Below are 20,372 nucleotides of genomic sequence, written 5' to 3'. Positions count from 1 at the left end.
CGAAAGCCGTTTATAAATGGGAGAAAAGAAGGCTTGCCCCGATGAGGCAATCATAATAGACATTCCAGAGGACTTGGAACCTGATTTGAACTCTACATGTTGGATCCACAGAGTTCCTAGGAAGCTCCGTCAGGTACATGAAGCAGCTTACACTCCCCAGCTAATTTCCATAGGCCCTTTACATTACGACGAACCGAAACTGAATGCCATGGAACAGCACAAAACCAAATATCATGATCAATTCTGGAAACGGGACTTCAGTAAACATATTAGGGAAAATGACATCAGAGACTTCATCGAAGAAGGGGCTCGCCGAGAACGAATCTGGTGTAGCTATGCAGGGAGCTTTGAGCTTATGAATAACCGGGACATGTTCTTCCGGGTTATTCTACGAGATGTCTCCTTCATCTTTGAGCTATTTTTGAGAAGCTACGAACATGTGCTTGATAATAATGACAAGCCTGAGGAAATGAAGAAGGATATACAGGACTACATATTGAGAACTCCATGGCTAAGGAAAGCTGTAGAGCTAGACTTGATAATGCTCGAAAATCAGCTCTCTTATTTTATTTTCACAGAATTATTTGACTTCATCCTCAAAAAACAGCCAGAAAATCAAGGGAATATGAATATCCCTCCTTATCTATCAAAACATTGGAAGGAAAGTGAATCCCATGATTTCTTTATTAGGATTACATGTGAATTCTTCATTGATTATTACAGGAATGGAAAAGCTACAATAAAGAAGCCAGGAGAAGTGGAATTGCAACAGTTGAACAAAATCAAACATTTCACTGATTTGGTATGGACCCGTTCAATTTTAGGGTTTCTTCTGTACTATATATATTTAGTTTTCGGCTGTAATTAGGGTTAGAAGGTATCGCGCAGTCAGGCTCACTTTTTGTACCAATCTTTCGATATTGGATTTGTTCTCCCTGCCCGTGGTTTTTCCCGTCAAGGGTTTCCACGTTAATTTTGTGTTTGTTCTTCGCTTTCTTTGTTTCCGTTGCTATTTGTTTTTCTCCCAATTCCGTAACACTGTTCTTTTAGAACAAGTTTGCATTTTCTGATGATTTATTGTAATCTGCTTTATTTTCTATAGGTATCAAGGGAAATCAAGGATCTTCGAAAGCCGTTTATAAATGGGAGAAAAGAAGGCTTGCCCCGATGAGGCAATCATAATAGACATTCCAGAGGACTTGGAACCTGATTTGAACTCTACATGTTGGATCCACAGAGTTCCTAGGAAGCTCCGTCAGGTACATGAAGCAGCTTACACTCCCCAGCTAATTTCCATAGGCCCTTTACATTACGACGAACCGAAACTGAATGCCATGGAACAGCACAAAACCAAATATCATGATCAATTCTGGAAACGGGACTTCAGTAAACATATTAGGGAAAATGACATCAGAGACTTCATCGAAGAAGGGGCTCGCCGAGAACGAATCTGGTGTAGCTATGCAGGGAGCTTTGAGCTTAAGAATAACCGGGACATGTTCTTCCGGGTTATTCTACGAGATGTCTCCTTCATCTTTGAGCTATTTTTGAGAAGCTACGAACATGTGCTTGATAATAATGACAAGCCTGAGGAAATGAAGAAGGATATACAGGACTACATATTGAGAACTCCATGGCTAAGGAAAGCTGTAGAGCTGGACTTGATAATGCTCGAAAATCAGCTCTCTTATTTTATTTTCACAGAATTATTTGACTTCATCCTCAAAAAACAGCCAGAAAATCAAGGGAATATGAATATCCCTCCTTATCTATCAAAACATTGGAAGGAAAGTGAATCCCATGATTTCTTTATTAGGATTACATGTGAATTCTTCATTGATTATTACAGGAATGGAAAAGCTACAATAAAGAAGCCAGGAGAAGTGGAATTGCAACAGTTGAACAAAATCAAACATTTCACTGATTTGGTATGGACCTGTTCAATTTTAGGGTTTCTTCTGTACTATATATATTTAGTTTTCGGCTGTAATTAGGGTTAGAAGGTATCGCGCAGTCAGGCTCACTTTTTGTACCAATCTTTCGATATTGGATTTGTTCTCCCTGCCCGTGGTTTTTCCCGTCAAGGGTTTCCACGTTAATTTTGTGTTTGTTCTTCGCTTTCTTTGTTTCCGTTGCTATTTGTTTTTCTCCCAATTCCGTAACACTGTTCTTTTAGAACAAGTTTGCATTTTCTGATGATTTATTGTAATCTGCTTTATTTTCTATAGGTATCAAGGGAAATCAAGGATCTTCGAAAGCCGTTTATAAATGGGAGAAAAGAAGGCTTGCCCCGATGAGGCAATCATAATAGACATTCCAGAGGACTTGGAACCTGATTTGAACTCTACATGTTGGATCCACAGAGTTCCTAGGAAGCTCCGTCAGGTACATGAAGCAGCTTACACTCCCCAGCTAATTTCCATAGGCCCTTTACATTACGACGAACCGAAACTGAATGCCATGGAACAGCACAAAACCAAATATCATGATCAATTCTGGAAACGGGACTTCAGTAAACATATTAGGGAAAATGACATCAGAGACTTCATCGAAGAAGGGGCTCGCCGAGAACGAATCTGGTGTAGCTATGCAGGGAGCTTTGAGCTTATGAATAACCGGGACATGTTCTTCCGGGTTATTCTACGAGATGTCTCCGTCATCTTTGAGCTATTTTTGAGAAGCTACGAACATGTGCTTGATAATTATGACAAGCCTGAGGAAATGAAGAAGGATATACAGGACTACATATTGAGAACTCCATGGCTAAGGAAAGCTGTAGAGCTGGACTTGATAATGCTCGAAAATCAGCTCTCTTATTTTATTTTCACAGAATTATTTGACTTCATCCTCAAAAAACAGCCAGAAAATCAAGGGAATATGAATATCCCTCCTTATCTATCAAAACATTGGAAGGAAAGTGAATCCCATGATTTCTTTATTAGGATTACATGTGAATTCTTCATTGATTATTACAGGAATGGAAAAGCTACAATAAAGAAGCCAGGAGAAGTGGAATTGCAACAGTTGAACAAAATCAAACATTTCACTGATTTGGTATGGACCCGTTCAATTTTAGGGTTTCTTCTGTACTATATATATTTAGTTTTCGGCTGTAATTAGGGTTAGAAGGTATCGCGCAGTCAGGCTCACTTTTTGTACCAATCTTTCGATATTGGATTTGTTCTCCCTGCCCGTGGTTTTTCCCGTCAAGGGTTTCCACGTTAATTTTGTGTTTGTTCTTCGCTTTCTTTGTTTCCGCTGCTATTTGTTTTTCTCCCAATTCCGTAACACTGTTCTTTTAGAACAAGTTTGCATTTTCTGATGATTTATTGTAATCTGCTTTATTTTCTATAGGTATCAAGGGAAATCAAGGATCTTCGAAAGCCGTTTATAAATGGGAGAAAAGAAGGCTTGCCCCGATGAGGCAATCATAATAGACATTCCAGAGGACTTGGAACCTGATTTGAACTCTACATGTTGGATCCACAGAGTTCCTAGGAAGCTCCGTTAGGTACATGGAGCAGCTTACACTCCCCAGCTAATTTCCATAGGCCCTTTACATTACGACGAACCGAAACTGAATGCCATGGAACAGCACAAAACCAAATATCATGATCAATTCTGGAAACGGGACTTCAGTAAACATATTAGGGAAAATGACATCAGAGACTTCATCGAAGAAGGGGCTCGCCGAGAACGAATCTGGTGTAGCTATGCAGGGAGCTTTGAGCTTATGAATAACCGGGACATGTTCTTCCGGGTTATTCTACGAGATGTCTCCTTCATCTTTGAGCTATTTTTGAGAAGCTACGAACATGTGCTTGATAATAATGACAAGCCTGAGGAAATGAAGAAGGATATACAGGACTACATATTGAGAACTCCATGGCTAAGGAAAGCTGTAGAGCTGGACTTGATAATGCTCGAAAATCAGCTCTCTTATTTTATTTTCACAGAATTATTTGACTTCATCCTCAAAAAACAGCCAGAAAATCAAGGGAATATGAATATCCCTCCTTATCTATCAAAACATTGGAAGGAAAGTGAATCCCATGATTTCTTTATTAGGATTACATGTGAATTCTTCATTGATTATTACAGGAATGGAAAAGCTACAATAAAGAAGCCAGGAGAAGTGGAATTGCAACAGTTGAACAAAATCAAACATTTCACTGATTTGGTATGGACCCGTTCAATTTTAGGGTTTCTTCTGTACTATATATATTTAGTTTTCGGATGTAATTAGGGTTAGAAGGTATCGCGCAGTCAGGCTCACTTTTTGTACCAATCTTTCGATATTGGATTTGTTCTCCCTGCCCGTGGTTTTTCCCGTCAAGGGTGTCCACGTTAATTTTGTGTTTGTTCTTCGCTTTCTTTGTTTCCGTTGCTATTTGTTTTTCTCCCAATTCCGTAACACTGTTCTTTTAGAACAAGTTTGCATTTCCTGATGATTTATTGTAATCTGCTTTATTTTCTATAGGTATCAAGGGAAATCAAGGATCTTCGAAAGCCGTTTATAAATGGGAGAAAAGAAGGCTTGCCCCGATGAGGCAATCATAATAGACATTCCAGAGGACTTGGAACCTGATTTGAACTCTACATGTTGGATCCACAGAGTTCCTAGGAAGCTCCGTCAGGTACATGAAGCAGCTTACACTCCCCAGCTAATTTCCATAGGCCCTTTACATTACGACGAACCGAAACTGAATGCCATGGAACAGCACAAAACCAAATATCATGATCAATTCTGGAAACGGGACTTCAGTAAACATATTAGGGAAAATGACATCAGAGACTTCATCGAAGAAGGGGCTCGCCGAGAACGAATCTGGTGTAGCTATGCAGGGAGCTTTGAGCTTATGAATAACCGGGACATGTTCTTCCGGGTTATTCTACGAGATGTCTCCTTCATCTTTGAGCTATTTTTGAGAAGCTACGAACATGTGCTTGATAATAATGACAAGCCTGAGGAAATGAAGAAGGATATACAGGACTACATATTGAGAACTCCATGGCTAAGGAAAGCTGTAGAGCTGGACTTGATAATGCTCGAAAATCAGCTCTCTTATTTTATTTTCACAGAATTATTTGACTTCATCCTCAAAAAACAGCCAGAAAATCAAGGGAATATGAATATCCCTCCTTATCTATCAAAACATTGGAAGGAAAGTGAATCCCATGATTTCTTTATTAGGATTACATGTGAATTCTTCATTGATTATTACAGGAATGGAAAAGCTACAATAAAGAAGCCAGGAGAAGTGGAATTGCAACAGTTGAACAAAATCAAACATTTCACTGATTTGGTATGGACCTGTTCAATTTTAGGGTTTCTTCTGTACTATATATATTTAGTTTTCGGCTGTAATTAGGGTTAGAAGGTATCGCGCAGTCAGGCTCACTTTTTGTACCAATCTTTCGATATTGGATTTGTTCTCCCCGCCCGTGGTTTTTCCCGTCAAGGGTTTCCACGTTAATTTTGTGTTTGTTCTTCGCTTTCTTTGTTTCCGCTGCTATTTGTTTTTCTCCCAATTCCGTAACACTGTTCTTTTAGAACAAGTTTGCATTTTCTGATGATTTATTGTAATCTGCTTTATTTTCTATAGGTATCAAGGGAAATCAAGGACCTTCGAAAGCCGTTTATAAATGGGAGAAAAGAAGGCTTGCCCCGATGAGGCAATCATAATAGACATTCCAGAGGACTTGGAACCTGATTTGAACTCTACATGTTGGATCCACAGAGTTCCTAGGAAGCTCCGTCAGGTACATGGAGCAGCTTACACTCCCCAGCTAATTTCCATAGGCCCTTTACATTACGACGAACCGAAACTGAATGCCATGGAACAGCACAAAACCAAATATCATGATCAATTCTGGAAACGGGACTTCAGTAAACATATTAGGGAAAATGACATCAGAGACTTCATCGAAGAAGGGGCTCGCCGAGAACGAATCTGGTGTAGCTATGCAGGGAGCTTTGAGCTTATGAATAACCGGGACATGTTCTTCCGGGTTATTCTACGAGATGTCTCCTTCATCTTTGAGCTATTTTTGAGAAGCTACGAACATGTGCTTGATAATAATGACAAGCCTGAGGAAATGAAGAAGGATATACAGGACTACATATTGAGAACTCCATGGCTAAGGAAAGCTGTAGAGCTGGACTTGATAATGCTCGAAAATCAGCTCTCTTATTTTATTTTCACAGAATTATTTGACTTCATCCTCAAAAAACAGCCAGAAAATCAAGGGAATATGAATATCCCTCCTTATCTATCAAAACATTGGAAGGAAAGTGAATCCCATGATTTCTTTATTAGGATTACATGTGAATTCTTCATTGATTATTACAGGAATGGAAAAGCTACAATAAAGAAGCCAGGAGAAGTGGAATTGCAACAGTTGAACAAAATCAAACATTTCACTGATTTGGTATGGACCTGTTCAATTTTAGGGTTTCTTCTGTACTATATATATTTAGTTTTCGGCTGTAATTAGGGTTAGAAGGTATCGCGCAGTCAGGCTCACTTTTTGTACCAATCTTTCGATATTGGATTTGTTCTCCCCGCCCGTGGTTTTTCCCGTCAAGGGTTTCCACGTTAATTTTGTGTTTGTTCTTCGCTTTCTTTGTTTCCGCTGCTATTTGTTTTTCTCCCAATTCCGTAACACTGTTCTTTTAGAACAAGTTTGCATTTTCTGATGATTTATTGTAATCTGCTTTATTTTCTATAGGTATCAAGGGAAATCAAGGACCTTCGAAAGCCGTTTATAAATGGGAGAAAAGAAGGCTTGCCCCGATGAGGCAATCATAATAGACATTCCAGAGGACTTGGAACCTGATTTGAACTCTACATGTTGGATCCACAGAGTTCCTAGGAAGCTCCGTCAGGTACATGGAGCAGCTTACACTCCCCAGCTAATTTCCATAGGCCCTTTACATTACGACGAACCGAAACTGAATGCCATGGAACAGCACAAAACCAAATATCATGATCAATTCTGGAAATGGGACTTCAGTAAACATATTAGGGAAAATGACATCAGAGACTTCATCGAAGAAGGGGCTCGCCGAGAACGAATCTGGTGTAGCTATGCAGGGAGCTTTGAGCTTATGAATAACCGGGACATGTTCTTCCGGGTTATTCTACGAGATGTCTCCTTCATCTTTGAGCTATTTTTGAGAAGCTACGAACATGTGCTTGATAATAATGACAAGCCTGAGGAAATGAAGAAGGATATACAGGACTACATATTGAGAACTCCATGGCTAAGGAAAGCTGTAGAGCTGGACTTGATAATGCTCGAAAATCAGCTCTCTTATTTTATTTTCACAGAATTATTTGACTTCATCCTCAAAAAACAGCCAGAAAATCAAGGGAATATGAATATCCCTCCTTATCTATCAAAACATTGGAAGGAAAGTGAATCCCATGATTTCTTTATTAGGATTACATGTGAATTCTTCATTGATTATTACAGGAATGGAAAAGCTACAATAAAGAAGCCAGGAGAAGTGGAATTGCAACAGTTGAACAAAATCAAACATTTCACTGATTTGGTATGGACCTGTTCAATTTTAGGGTTTCTTCTGTACTATATATATTTAGTTTTCGGCTGTAATTAGGGTTAGAAGGTATCGCGCAGTCAGGCTCACTTTTTGTACCAATCTTTCGATATTGGATTTGTTCTCCCCGCCCGTGGTTTTTCCCGTCAAGGGTTTCCACGTTAATTTTGTGTTTGTTCTTCGCTTTCTTTGTTTCCGCTGCTATTTGTTTTTCTCCCAATTCCGTAACACTGTTCTTTTAGAACAAGTTTGCATTTTCTGATGATTTATTGTAATCTGCTTTATTTTCTATAGGTATCAAGGGAAATCAAGGACCTTCGAAAGCCGTTTATAAATGGGAGAAAAGAAGGCTTGCCCCGATGAGGCAATCATAATAGACATTCCAGAGGACTTGGAACCTGATTTGAACTCTACATGTTGGATCCACAGAGTTCCTAGGAAGCTCCGTCAGGTACATGGAGCAGCTTACACTCCCCAGCTAATTTCCATAGGCCCTTTACATTACGACGAACCGAAACTGAATGCCATGGAACAGCACAAAACCAAATATCATGATCAATTCTGGAAACGGGACTTCAGTAAACATATTAGGGAAAATGACATCAGAGACTTCATCGAAGAAGGGGCTCGCCGAGAACGAATCTGGTGTAGCTATGCAGGGAGCTTTGAGCTTATGAATAACCGGGACATGTTCTTCCGGGTTATTCTACGAGATGTCTCCTTCATCTTTGAGCTATTTTTGAGAAGCTACGAACATGTGCTTGATAATAATGACAAGCCTGAGGAAATGAAGAAGGATATACAGGACTACATATTGAGAACTCCATGGCTAAGGAAAGCTGTAGAGCTGGACTTGATAATGCTCGAAAATCAGCTCTCTTATTTTATTTTCACAGAATTATTTGACTTCATCCTCAAAAAACAGCCAGAAAATCAAGGGAATATGAATATCCCTCCTTATCTATCAAAACATTGGAAGGAAAGTGAATCCCATGATTTCTTTATTAGGATTACATGTGAATTCTTCATTGATTATTACAGGAATGGAAAAGCTACAATAAAGAAGCCAGGAGAAGTGGAATTGCAACAGTTGAACAAAATCAAACATTTCACTGATTTGGTATGGACCTGTTCAATTTTAGGGTTTCTTCTGTACTATATATATTTAGTTTTCGGCTGTAATTAGGGTTAGAAGGTATCGCGCAGTCAGGCTCACTTTTTGTACCAATCTTTCGATATTGGATTTGTTCTCCCCGCCCGTGGTTTTTCCCGTCAAGGGTTTCCACGTTAATTTTGTGTTTGTTCTTCGCTTTCTTTGTTTCCGCTGCTATTTGTTTTTCTCCCAATTCCGTAACACTGTTCTTTGAGCTTTGAGCTTATGAATAACCGGGACATGTTCTTCCGGGTTATTCTACGAGATGTCTCCTTCATCTTTGAGCTATTTTTGAGAAGCTACGAACATGTGCTTGATAATAATGACAAGCCTGAGGAAATGAAGAAGGATATACAGGACTACATATTGAGAACTCCATGGCTAAGGAAAGCTGTAGAGCTGGACTTGATAATGCTCGAAAATCAGCTCTCTTATTTTATTTTCACAGAATTATTTGACTTCATCCTCAAACAACAGCCAGAAAATCAAGGGAATATGAATATCCCTCCTTATCTATCAAAACATTGGAAGGAAAGTGAATCCCATGATTTCTTTATTAGGATTACATGTGAATTCTTCATTGATTATTACAGGAATGGAAAAGCTACAATAAAGAAGCCAGGAGAAGTGGAATTTCAACAGTTGAACAAAATCAAACATTTCACTGATTTGGTATGGACCTGTTCAATTTTAGGGTTTCTTCTGTACTATATATATTTAGTTTTCGGCTGTAATTAGGGTTAGAAGGTATCGCGCAGTCAGGCTCACTTTTTGTACCAATCTTTCGATATTGGATTTGTTCTCCCTGCCCGTGGTTTTTCCCGTCAAGGGTTTCCACGTTAATTTTGTGTTTGTTCTTCGCTTTCTTTGTTTCCGCTGCTATTTGTTTTTCTCCCAATTCCGTAACACTGTCCTTTTAGAACAAGTTTGCATTTTCTGATGATTTATTGTAATCTGCTTTATTTTCTATAGGTATCAAGGGAAATCAAGGATCTTCGAAAGCCGTTTATAAATGGGAGAAAAGAAGGCTTGCCCCGATGAGGCAATCATAATAGACATTCCAGAGGACTTGGAACCTGATTTGAACTCTACATGTTGGATCCACAGAGTTCCTAGGAAGCTCCGTCAGGTACATGGAGCAGCTTACACTCCCCAGCTAATTTCCATAGGCCCTTTACATTACGACGAACCGAAACTGAATGCCATGGAACAGCACAAAACCAAATATCATGATCAATTCTGGAAACGGGACTTCAGTAAACATATTAGGGAAAATGACATCAGAGACTTCATCGAAGAAGGGGCTCGCCGAGAACGAATCTGGTGTAGCTATGCAGGGAGCTTTGAGCTTATGAATAACCGGGACATGTTCTTCCGGGTTATTCTACGAGATGTCTCCTTCATCTTTGAGCTATTTTTGAGAAGCTACGAACATGTGCTTGATAATAATGACAAGCCTGAGGAAATGAAGAAGGATATACAGGACTACATATTGAGAACTCCATGGCTAAGGAAAGCTGTAGAGCTGGACTTGATAATGCTCGAAAATCAGCTCTCTTATTTTATTTTCACAGAATTATTTGACTTCATCCTCAAAAAACAGCCAGAAAATCAAGGGAATATGAATATCCCTCCTTATCTATCAAAACATTGGAAGGAAAGTGAATCCCATGATTTCTTTATTAGGATTACATGTGAATTCTTCATTGATTATTACAGGAATGGAAAAGCTACAATAAAGAAGCCAGGAGAAGTGGAATTGCAACAGTTGAACAAAATCAAACATTTCACTGATTTGGTATGGACCTGTTCAATTTTAGGGTTTCTTCTGTGCTATATATATTTAGTTTTCGGCTGTAATTAGGGTTAGAAGGTATCGCGCAGTCAGGCTCACTTTTTGTACCAATCTTTCGATATTGGATTTGTTCTCCCTGCCCGTGGTTTTTCCCGTCAAGGGTTTCCACGTTAATTTTGTGTTTGTTCTTCGCTTTCTTTGTTTCCGCTGCTATTTGTTTTTCTCCCAATTCCGTAACACTGTTCTTTTAGAACAAGTTTGCATTTTCTGATGATTTATTGTAATCTGCTTTATTTTCTATAGGTATCAAGGGAAATCAAGGATCTTCGAAAGCCGTTTATAAATGGGAGAAAAGAAGGCTTGCCCCGATGAGGCAATCATAATAGACATTCCAGAGGACTTGGAACCTGATTTGAACTCTACATGTTGGATCCACAGAGTTCCTAGGAAGCTCCGTCAGGTACATGGAGGAGCTTACACTCCCCAGCTAATTTCCATAGGCCCTTTACATTACGACGAACCGAAACTGAATGCCATGGAACAGCACAAAACCAAATATCATGATCAATTCTGGAAACGGGACTTCAGTAAACATATTAGGGAAAATGACATCAGAGACTTCATCGAAGAAGGGGCTCGCCGAGAACGAATCTGGTGTAGCTATGCAGGGAGCTTTGAGCTTATGAATAACCGGGACATGTTCTTCCGGGTTATTCTACGAGATGTCTCCTTCATCTTTGAGCTATTTTTGAGAAGCTACGAACATGTGCTTGATAATAATGACAAGCCTGAGGAAATGAAGAAGGATATACAGGACTACATATTGAGAACTCCATGGCTAAGGAAAGCTGTAGAGCTGGACTTGATAATGCTCGAAAATCAGCTCTCTTATTTTATTTTCACAGAATTATTTGACTTCATCCTCAAAAAACAGCCAGAAAATCAAGGGAATATGAATATCCCTCCTTATCTATCAAAACATTGGAAGGAAAGTGAATCCCATGATTTCTTTATTAGGATTACATGTGAATTCTTCATTGATTATTACAGGAATGGAAAAGCTACAATAAAGAAGCCAGGAGAAGTGGAATTGCAACAGTTGAACAAAATCAAACATTTCACTGATTTGGTATGGACCTGTTCAATTTTAGGGTTTCTTCTGTACTATATATATTTAGTTTTCGGCTGTAATTAGGGTTAGAAGGTATCGCGCAGTCAGGCTCACTTTTTGTACCAATCTTTCGATATTGGATTTGTTCTCCCTGCCCGTGGTTTTTCCCGTCAAGGGTTTCCACGTTAATTTTGTGTTTGTTCTTCGCTTTCTTTGTTTCCGCTGCTATTTGTTTTTCTCCCACTTCCATAACACTGTCCTTTTAGAACAAGTTTGCATTTTCTAATGATTTATTGTAATCTGCTTTATTTTCTATAGGTATCAAGGGAAATCAAGGATCTTCGAAAGCCGTTTATAAATGGGAGAAAAGAAGGCTTGCCCCGATGAGGCAATCATAATAGACATTCCAGAGGACTTGGAACCTGATTTGAACTCTACATGTTGGATCCACAGAGTTCCTAGGAAGCTCCGTCAGGTACATGAAGCAGCTTACACTCCCCAGCTAATTTCCATAGGCCCTTTACATTACGACGAACCGAAACTGAATGCCATGGAACAGCACAAAACCAAATATCATGATCAATTCTGGAAACGGGACTTCAGTAAACATATTAGGGAAAATGACATCAGAGACTTCATCGAAGAAGGGGCTCGCCGAGAACGAATCTGGTGTAGCTATGCAGGGAGCTTTGAGCTTATGAATAACCGGGACATGTTCTTCCGGGTTATTCTACGAGATGTCTCCTTCATCTTTGAGCTATTTTTGAGAAGCTACGAACATGTGCTTGATAATAATGACAAGCCTGAGGAAATGAAGAAGGATATACAGGACTACATATTGAGAACTCCATGGCTAAGGAAAGCTGTAGAGCTGGACTTGATAATGCTCGAAAATCAGCTCTCTTATTTTATTTTCACAGAATTATTTGACTTCATCCTCAAACAACAGCCAGAAAATCAAGGGAATATGAATATCCCTCCTTATCTATCAAAACATTGGAAGGAAAGTGAATCCCATGATTTCTTTATTAGGATTACATGTGAATTCTTCATTGATTATTACAGGAATGGAAAAGCTACAATAAAGAAGCCAGGAGAAGTGGAATTGCAACAGTTGAACAAAATCAAACATTTCACTGATTTGGTATGGACCTGTTCAATTTTAGGGTTTCTTCTGTACTATATATATTTAGTTTTCGGCTGTAATTAGGGTTAGAAGGTATCGCGCAGTCAGGCTCACTTTTTGTACCAATCTTTCGATATTGGATTTGTTCTCCCTGCCCGTGGTTTTTCCCGTCAAGGGTTTCCACGTTAATTTTGTGTTTGTTCTTCGCTTTCTTTGTTTCCGTTGCTATTTGTTTTTCTCCCAATTCCGTAACACTGTTCTTTTAGAACAAGTTTGCATTTTCTGATGATTTATTGTAATCTGCTTTATTTTCTATAGGTATCAAGGGAAATCAAGGATCTTCGAAAGCCGTTTATAAATGGGAGAAAAGAAGGCTTGCCCCGATAAGGCAATCATAATAGACATTCCAGAGGACTTGGAACCTGATTTGAACTCTACATGTTGGATCCACAGAGTTCCTAGGAAGCTCCGTCAGGTACATGAAGCAGCTTACACTCCCCAGCTAATTTCCATAGGCCCTTTACATTAGGACGAACCGAAACTGAATGCCATGGAACAGCACAAAACCAAATATCATGATCAATTCTGGAAACGGGACTTCAGTAAACATATTAGGGAAAATGACATCAGAGACTTCATCGAAGAAGGGGCTCGCCGAGAACGAATCTGGTGTAGCTATGCAGGGAGCTTTGAGCTTATGAATAACCGGGACATGTTCTTCCGGGTTATTCTACGAGATGTCTCCTTCATCTTTGAGCTATTTTTGAGAAACTACGAACATGTGCTTGATAATAATGACAAGCCTGAGGAAATGAAGAAGGATATACAGGACTACATATTGAGAACTCCATGGCTAAGGAAAGCTGTAGAGCTGGACTTGATAATGCTCGAAAATCAGCTCTCTTATTTTATTTTCACAGAATTATTTGACTTCATCCTCAAAAAACAGCCAGAAAATCAAGGGAATATGAATATCCCTCCTTATCTATCAAAACATTGGAAGGAAAGTGAATCCCATGATTTCTTTATTAGGATTACATGTGAATTCTTCATTGATTATTACAGGAATGGAAAAGCTACAATAAAGAAGCCAGGAGAAGTGGAATTGCAACAGTTGAACAAAATCAAACATTTCACTTATTTGGTATGGACCTGTTCAATTTTAGGGTTTCTTCTGTACTATATATATTTAGTTTTCGGCTGTAATTAGGGTTAGAAGGTATCGCGCAGTCAGGCTCACTTTTTGTACCAATCTTTCGATATTGGATTTGTTCTCCCTGCCCGTGGTTTTTCCCGTCAAGGGTTTCCACGTTAATTTTGTGTTTGTTCTTCGCTTTCTTTGTTTCCGTTGCTATTTGTTTTTCTCCCAATTCCGTAACACTGTTCTTTTAGAACAAGTTTGCATTTTCTGATGATTTATTGTAATCTGCTTTATTTTCTATAGGTATCAAGGGAAATCAAGGATCTTCGAAAGCCGTTTATAAATGGGAGAAAAGAAGGCTTGCCCCGATGAGGCAATCATAATAGACATTCCAGAGGACTTGGAACCTGATTTGAACTCTACATGTTGGATCCACAGAGTTCCTAGGAAGCTCCGTCAGGTACATGGAGCAGCTTACACTCCCCAGCTAATTTCCATAGGCCCTTTACATTACGACGAACCGAAACTGAATGCCATGGAACAGCACAAAACCAAATATCATGATCAATTCTGGAAACGGGACTTCAGTAAACATATTAGGGAAAATGACATCAGAGACTTCATCGAAGAAGGGGCTCGCCGAGAACGAATCTGGTGTAGCTATGCAGGGAGCTTTGAGCTTATGAATAACCGGGACATGTTCTTCCGGGTTATTCTACGAGATGTCTCCTTCATCTTTGAGCTATTTTTGAGAAGCTACGAACATGTGCTTGATAATAATGACAAGCCTGAGGAAATGAAGAAGGATATACAGGACTACATATTGAGAACTCCATGGCTAAGGAAAGCTGTAGAGCTGGACTTGATAATGCTCGAAAATCAGCTCTCTTATTTTATTTTCACAGAATTATTTGACTTCATCCTCAAACAACAGCCAGAAAATCAAGGGAATATGAATATCCCTCCTTATCTATCAAAACATTGGAAGGAAAGTGAATCCCATGATTTCTTTATTAGGATTACATGTGAATTCTTCATTGATTATTACAGGAATGGAAAAGCTACAATAAAGAAGCCAGGAGAAATGGAATTGCAACAGTTGAACAAAATCAAACATTTCACTGATTTGGTATGGACCTGTTCAATTTTAGGGTTTCTTCTGTACTATATATATTTAGTTTTCGGCTGTAATTAGGGTTAGAAGGTATCGCGCAGTCAGGCTCACTTTTTGTACCAATCTTTCGATATTGGATTTGTTCTCCCTGCCCGTGGTTTTTCCCGTCAAGGGTTTCCACGTTAATTTTGTGTTTGTTCTTCGCTTTCTTTGTTTCCGTTGCTATTTGTTTTTCTCCCAATTCCGTAACACTGTTCTTTTTGAAGAAGTTTGCATTTTCTGATGATTTATTGTAATCTGCTTTATTTTCTATAGGTATCAAGGGAAATCAAGGATCTTCGAAAGCCGTTTATAAATGGGAGAAAAGAAGGCTTGCCCCGATAAGGCAATCATAATAGACATTCCAGAGGACTTGGAACCTGATTTGAACTCTACATGTTGGATCCACAGAGTTCCTAGGAAGCTCCGTCAGGTACATGAAGCAGCTTACACTCCCCAGCTAATTTCCATAGGCCCTTTACATTACGACGAACCGAAACTGAATGCCATGGAACAGCACAAAACCAAATATCATGATCAATTCTGGAAACGGGACTTCAGTAAACATATTAGGGAAAATGACATCAGAGACTTCATCGAAGAAGGGGCTCGCCGAGAACGAATCTGGTGTAGCTATGCAGGGAGCTTTGAGCTTATGAATAACCGGGACATGTTCTTCCGGGTTATTCTACGAGATGTCTCCTTCATCTTTGAGCTATTTTTGAGAAACTACGAACATGTGCTTGATAATAATGACAAGCCTGAGGAAATGAAGAAGGATATACAGGACTACATATTGAGAACTCCATGGCTAAGGAAAGCTGTAGAGCTGGACTTGATAATGCTCGAAAATCAGCTCTCTTATTTTATTTTCACAGAATTATTTGACTTCATCCTCAAAAAACAGCCAGAAAATCAAGGGAATATGAATATCCCTCCTTATCTATCAAAACATTGGAAGGAAAGTGAATCCCATGATTTCTTTATTAGGATTACATGTGAATTCTTCATTGATTATTACAGGAATGGAAAAGCTACAATAAAGAAGCCAGGAGAAGTGGAATTGCAACAGTTGAACAAAATCAAACATTTCACTTATTTGGTATGGACCTGTTCAATTTTAGGGTTTCTTCTGTACTATATATATTTAGTTTTCGGCTGTAATTAGGGTTAGAAGGTATCGCGCAGTCAGGCTCACTTTTTGTACCAATCTTTCGATATTGGATTTGTTCTCCCTGCCCGTGGTTTTTCCCGTCAAGGGTTTCCACGTTAATTTTGTGTTTGTTCTTCGCTTTCTTTGTTTCCGTTGCTATTTGTTTTTCTCCCAATTCCGTAACACTGTTCTTTTAGAACAAGTTTGCATTTTCTGATGATTTATTGTAATCTGCTTTATTTTCTATAGGTATCAAGGGAAATCAAGGATCTTCGAAAGCCGTTTATAAATGGGAGAAAAGAAGGCTTGCCCCGATGAGGCAATCATAATAGACATTCCAGAGGACTTGGAACCTGATTTGAACTCTACATGTTGGATCCACAGAGTTCCTAGGAAGCTCCGTCAGGTACATGGAGCAGCTTACACTCCCCAGCTAATTTCCATAGGCCCTTTACATTACGACGAACCGAAACTGAATGCCATGGAACAGCACAAAACCAAATATCATGATCAATTCTGGAAACGGGACTTCAGTAAACATATTAGGGAAAATGACATCAGAGACTTCATCGAAGAAGGGGCTCGCCGAGAACGAATCTGGTGTAGCTATGCAGGGAGCTTTGAGCTTATGAATAACCGGGACATGTTCTTCCGGGTTATTCTACGAGATGTCTCCTTCATCTTTGAGCTATTTTTGAGAAGCTACGAACATGTGCTTGATAATAATGACAAGCCTGAGGAAATGAAGAAGGATATACAGGACTACATATTGAGAACTCCATGGCTAAGGAAAGCTGTAGAGCTGGACTTGATAATGCTCGAAAATCAGCTCTCTTATTTTATTTTCACAGAATTATTTGACTTCATCCTCAAACAACAGCCAGAAAATCAAGGGAATATGAATATCCCTCCTTATCTATCAAAACATTGGAAGGAAAGTGAATCCCATGATTTCTTTATTAGGATTACATGTGAATTCTTCATTGATTATTACAGGAATGGAAAAGCTACAATAAAGAAGCCAGGAGAAATGGAATTGCAACAGTTGAACAAAATCAAACATTTCACTGATTTGGTATGGACCTGTTCAATTTTAGGGTTTCTTCTGTACTATATATATTTAGTTTTCGGCTGTAATTAGGGTTAGAAGGTATCGCGCAGTCAGGCTCACTTTTTGTACCAATCTTTCGATATTGGATTTGTTCTCCCTGCCCGTGGTTTTTCCCGTCAAGGGTTTCCACGTTAATTTTGTGTTTGTTCTTCGCTTTCTTTGTTTCCGTTGCTATTTGTTTTTCTCCCAATTCCGTAACACTGTTCTTTTTGAAGAAGTTTGCATTTTCTGATGATTTATTGTAATCTGCTTTATTTTCTATAGGTATCAAGGGAAATCAAGGATCTTCGAAAGCCGTTTATAAATGGGAGAAAAGAAGGCTTGCCCCGATAAGGCAATCATAATAGACATTCCAGAGGACTTGGAACCTGATTTGAACTCTACATGTTGGATCCACAGAGTTCCTAGGAAGCTCCGTCAGGTACATGAAGCAGCTTACACTCCCCAGCTAATTTCCATAGGCCCTTTACATTACGACGAACCGAAACTGAATGCCATGGAACAGCACAAAACCAAATATCATGATCAATTCTGGAAACGGGACTTCAGTAAACATATTAGGGAAAATGACATCAGAGACTTCATCGAAGAAGGGGCTCGCCGAGAACGAATCTGGTGTAGCTATGCAGGGAGCTTTGAGCTTATGAATAACCGGGACATGTTCTTCCGGGTTATTCTACGAGATGTCTCCTTCATCTTTGAGCTATTTTTGAGAAACTACGAACATGTGCTTGATAATAATGACAAGCCTGAGGAAATGAAGAAGGATATACAGGACTACATATTGAGAACTCCATGGCTAAGGAAAGCTGTAGAGCTGGACTTGATAATGCTCGAAAATCAGCTCTCTTATTTTATTTTCACAGAATTATTTGACTTCATCCTCAAAAAACAGCCAGAAAATCAAGGGAATATGAATATCCCTCCTTATCTATCAAAACATCGGAAGGAAAGTGAATCCCATGATTTCTTTATTAGGATTACATGTGAATTCTTCATTGATTATTACAGGAATGGAAAAGCTACAATAAAGAAGCCAGGAGAAGTGGAATTGCAACAGTTGAACAAAATCAAACATTTCACTGATTTGGTATGGACCTGTTCAATTTTAGGGTTTCTTCTGTACTATATATATTTAGTTTTCGGCTGTAATTAGGGTTAGAAGGTATCGCGCAGTCAGGCTCACTTTTTGTACCAATCTTTCGATATTGGATTTGTTCTCCCTGCCCGTGGTTTTTCCCGTCAAGGGTTTCCACGTTAATTTTGTGTTTGTTCTTCGCTTTCTTTGTTTCCGTTGCTATTTGTTTTTCTCCCAATTCCGTAACACTGTTCTTTTAGAACAAGTTTGCATTTTCTGATGATTTATTGTAATCTGCTTTATTTTCTATAGGTATCAAGGGAAATCAAGGATCTTCGAAAGCCGTTTATAAATGGGAGAAAAGAAGGCTTGCCCCGATGAGGCAATCATAATAGACATTCCAGAGGACTTGGAACCTGATTTGAACTCTACATGTTGGATCCACAGAGTTCCTAGGAAGCTCCGTCAGGTACATGAAGCAGCTTACACTCCCCAGCTAATTTCCATAGGCCCTTTACATTACGACGAACCGAAACTGAATGCCATGGAACAGCACAAAACCAAATATCATGATCAATTCTGGAAACGGGACTTCAGTAAACATATTAGGGAAAATGACATCAGAGACTTCATCGAAGAAGGGGCTCGCCGAGAACGAATCTGGTGTAGCTATGCAGGGAGCTTTGAGCTTATGAATAACCGGGACATGTTCTTCCGGGTTATTCTACGAGATGTCTCCTTCATCTTTGAGCTATTTTTGAGAAACTACGAACATGTGCTTGATAATAATGACAAGCCTGAGGAAATGAAGAAGGATATACAGGACTACATATTGAGAACTCCATGGCTAAGGAAAGCTGTAGAGCTGGACTTGATAATGCTCGAAAATCAGCTCTCTTATTTTATTTTCACAGAATTATTTGACTTCATCCTCAAAAAACAGCCAGAAAATCAAGGGAATATGAATATCCCTCCTTATCTATCAAAACATCGGAAGGAAAGTGAATCCCATGATTTCTTTATTAGGATTACATGTGAATTCTTCATTGATTATTACAGGAATGGAAAAGCTACAATAAAGAAGCCAGGAGAAGTGGAATTGCAACAGCTGAACAAAATCAAACATTTCACTGATTTGGTCAGACAGTTCATGTGTCCATATAGTGGGTATCCTCGAGGTCCACATGTCAAAACCAAATGTCTTTACACTGCAAAACAACTGGATAGAGCAGGCGTGAACTTTGTGCCGAGTGAAGACCATTCCTTAGCTGACATACACAGAACAAAGGTTACATACAACTGTTTCTGTATAGGTTGGAAGTATTTGAAACTGAAGGTCCCTAAACTCAAGGTAGAAGACGACACAGAATGCCTTATGAGAAACGTTATGGCTTTGGAGCAGTGTCTTTATCCATGTGAGGCTCACATATGCAATTATATTTCACTGCTGGATCAACTTATCAACACTGCTGAAGATGTGGAATTACTGGTTGAGAAGGATGTTGTTCAGAACTTTCTAGGCAGCAATGATGTAGTTGCCAATTTGTTTAACAAAATCTGTGACCAAATTGCAGAAACATCTTTCTGCTATGGAATCCTCTGTGAAGATCTTAATGACCACTATAACAATCCGTGGAACGTTGCAAAAGCGACCCTTAAAAGCGTCTACTTTAAGGATATTTGGACTGGGAGTTCCTCTGTCGTTGCGTTTTTTGTCCTTGTATTCTCAATTGTCTCGGTCATTGCAACCATCAAGGATTTGTTCTTCTAATTTGAAATAAAAACTGAGCATCGTAGAATATCCAAATGTGATTGGAAAAATAATTAGCTAGACAGAATCTACGTGAGAATAAAATACAGTTTCTTAATACAAACAATTACGTTTGTTCCAGTAGTAAATGTGAATGATTTCTCAATTAAGAAATTTTAACAAAATGATAATAATTAAATTAACATCTCTCTCTCCCCCGCCCCCACCCATTTTTTT

At 39.0% G+C, this 20,372-nt stretch overlaps 7 protein-coding genes across 7 annotated transcripts; all 7 read left to right on the top strand.

Annotated features, from left to right (window-relative positions):
• The first annotated feature begins 16 nt into the window (after positions 1-16).
• Positions 17-1,083, top strand: LOC132804402 (UPF0481 protein At3g47200-like). Its single transcript, XM_060818709.1, has 2 exons — positions 17-802; positions 1,051-1,083. Exons 1-2 carry the CDS (start codon positions 17-19, stop codon positions 1,081-1,083), a joined length of 819 nt encoding a protein of 272 aa, XP_060674692.1.
• Positions 1,084-1,142: 59 nt separating this feature from the next.
• On the top strand, positions 1,143-2,209 carry LOC132804401 (UPF0481 protein At3g47200-like). Its single transcript, XM_060818708.1, has 2 exons — positions 1,143-1,928; positions 2,177-2,209. Exons 1-2 carry the CDS (start codon positions 1,143-1,145, stop codon positions 2,207-2,209), a joined length of 819 nt encoding a protein of 272 aa, XP_060674691.1.
• Positions 2,210-4,520: 2,311 nt separating this feature from the next.
• On the top strand, positions 4,521-5,587 carry LOC132804400 (UPF0481 protein At3g47200-like). The gene is made up of 2 exons (XM_060818707.1): positions 4,521-5,306; positions 5,555-5,587. Exons 1-2 carry the CDS (start codon positions 4,521-4,523, stop codon positions 5,585-5,587), a joined length of 819 nt encoding a protein of 272 aa, XP_060674690.1.
• Positions 5,588-5,646: 59 nt separating this feature from the next.
• Positions 5,647-6,713, top strand: LOC132804399 (UPF0481 protein At3g47200-like). Its single transcript, XM_060818706.1, has 2 exons — positions 5,647-6,432; positions 6,681-6,713. Exons 1-2 carry the CDS (start codon positions 5,647-5,649, stop codon positions 6,711-6,713), a joined length of 819 nt encoding a protein of 272 aa, XP_060674689.1.
• A 59-nt stretch (positions 6,714-6,772) lies between these two features.
• Positions 6,773-7,839, top strand: LOC132804398 (UPF0481 protein At3g47200-like). The gene is made up of 2 exons (XM_060818705.1): positions 6,773-7,558; positions 7,807-7,839. Exons 1-2 carry the CDS (start codon positions 6,773-6,775, stop codon positions 7,837-7,839), a joined length of 819 nt encoding a protein of 272 aa, XP_060674688.1.
• Positions 7,840-9,729: 1,890 nt separating this feature from the next.
• LOC132804397 (UPF0481 protein At3g47200-like) lies at positions 9,730-10,796 on the top strand. The gene is made up of 2 exons (XM_060818702.1): positions 9,730-10,515; positions 10,764-10,796. The coding sequence occupies exons 1-2, from the start codon at positions 9,730-9,732 to the stop codon at positions 10,794-10,796; spliced, it is 819 nt and encodes a 272-aa protein (XP_060674685.1).
• A 7,941-nt stretch (positions 10,797-18,737) lies between these two features.
• LOC132804396 (UPF0481 protein At3g47200-like) lies at positions 18,738-20,156 on the top strand. The gene has a single exon (XM_060818701.1). It carries the CDS (start codon positions 18,738-18,740, stop codon positions 20,154-20,156), a length of 1,419 nt encoding a protein of 472 aa, XP_060674684.1.
• Positions 20,157-20,372: the final 216 nt, after the last annotated feature.

The sequence above is a fragment of the Ziziphus jujuba genome, chromosome 7 (assembly GCF_031755915.1).
Source record: "Ziziphus jujuba cultivar Dongzao chromosome 7, ASM3175591v1".
Taxonomy (NCBI): Eukaryota; Viridiplantae; Streptophyta; class Magnoliopsida; order Rosales; family Rhamnaceae; genus Ziziphus; species Ziziphus jujuba.
This window is presented reverse-complemented; position numbering and strand designations above follow the sequence as displayed.

Coding starts and splice junctions, on each gene's coding strand:
- LOC132804402 (XM_060818709.1), top strand. CDS start 17: ATGGGAGAAAAGAAGGCTTGCCCCGATGAGGCAATCATAATAGACATT. Junction 803..1,050: donor TCAAACATTTCACTGATTTG/GTATGGACCCGT, acceptor CTGTTCTTTTAG/AACAAGTTTGCATTTTCTGA.
- LOC132804401 (XM_060818708.1), top strand. CDS start 1,143: ATGGGAGAAAAGAAGGCTTGCCCCGATGAGGCAATCATAATAGACATT. Junction 1,929..2,176: donor TCAAACATTTCACTGATTTG/GTATGGACCTGT, acceptor CTGTTCTTTTAG/AACAAGTTTGCATTTTCTGA.
- LOC132804400 (XM_060818707.1), top strand. CDS start 4,521: ATGGGAGAAAAGAAGGCTTGCCCCGATGAGGCAATCATAATAGACATT. Junction 5,307..5,554: donor TCAAACATTTCACTGATTTG/GTATGGACCTGT, acceptor CTGTTCTTTTAG/AACAAGTTTGCATTTTCTGA.
- LOC132804399 (XM_060818706.1), top strand. CDS start 5,647: ATGGGAGAAAAGAAGGCTTGCCCCGATGAGGCAATCATAATAGACATT. Junction 6,433..6,680: donor TCAAACATTTCACTGATTTG/GTATGGACCTGT, acceptor CTGTTCTTTTAG/AACAAGTTTGCATTTTCTGA.
- LOC132804398 (XM_060818705.1), top strand. CDS start 6,773: ATGGGAGAAAAGAAGGCTTGCCCCGATGAGGCAATCATAATAGACATT. Junction 7,559..7,806: donor TCAAACATTTCACTGATTTG/GTATGGACCTGT, acceptor CTGTTCTTTTAG/AACAAGTTTGCATTTTCTGA.
- LOC132804397 (XM_060818702.1), top strand. CDS start 9,730: ATGGGAGAAAAGAAGGCTTGCCCCGATGAGGCAATCATAATAGACATT. Junction 10,516..10,763: donor TCAAACATTTCACTGATTTG/GTATGGACCTGT, acceptor CTGTTCTTTTAG/AACAAGTTTGCATTTTCTGA.
- LOC132804396 (XM_060818701.1), top strand. CDS start 18,738: ATGGGAGAAAAGAAGGCTTGCCCCGATGAGGCAATCATAATAGACATT.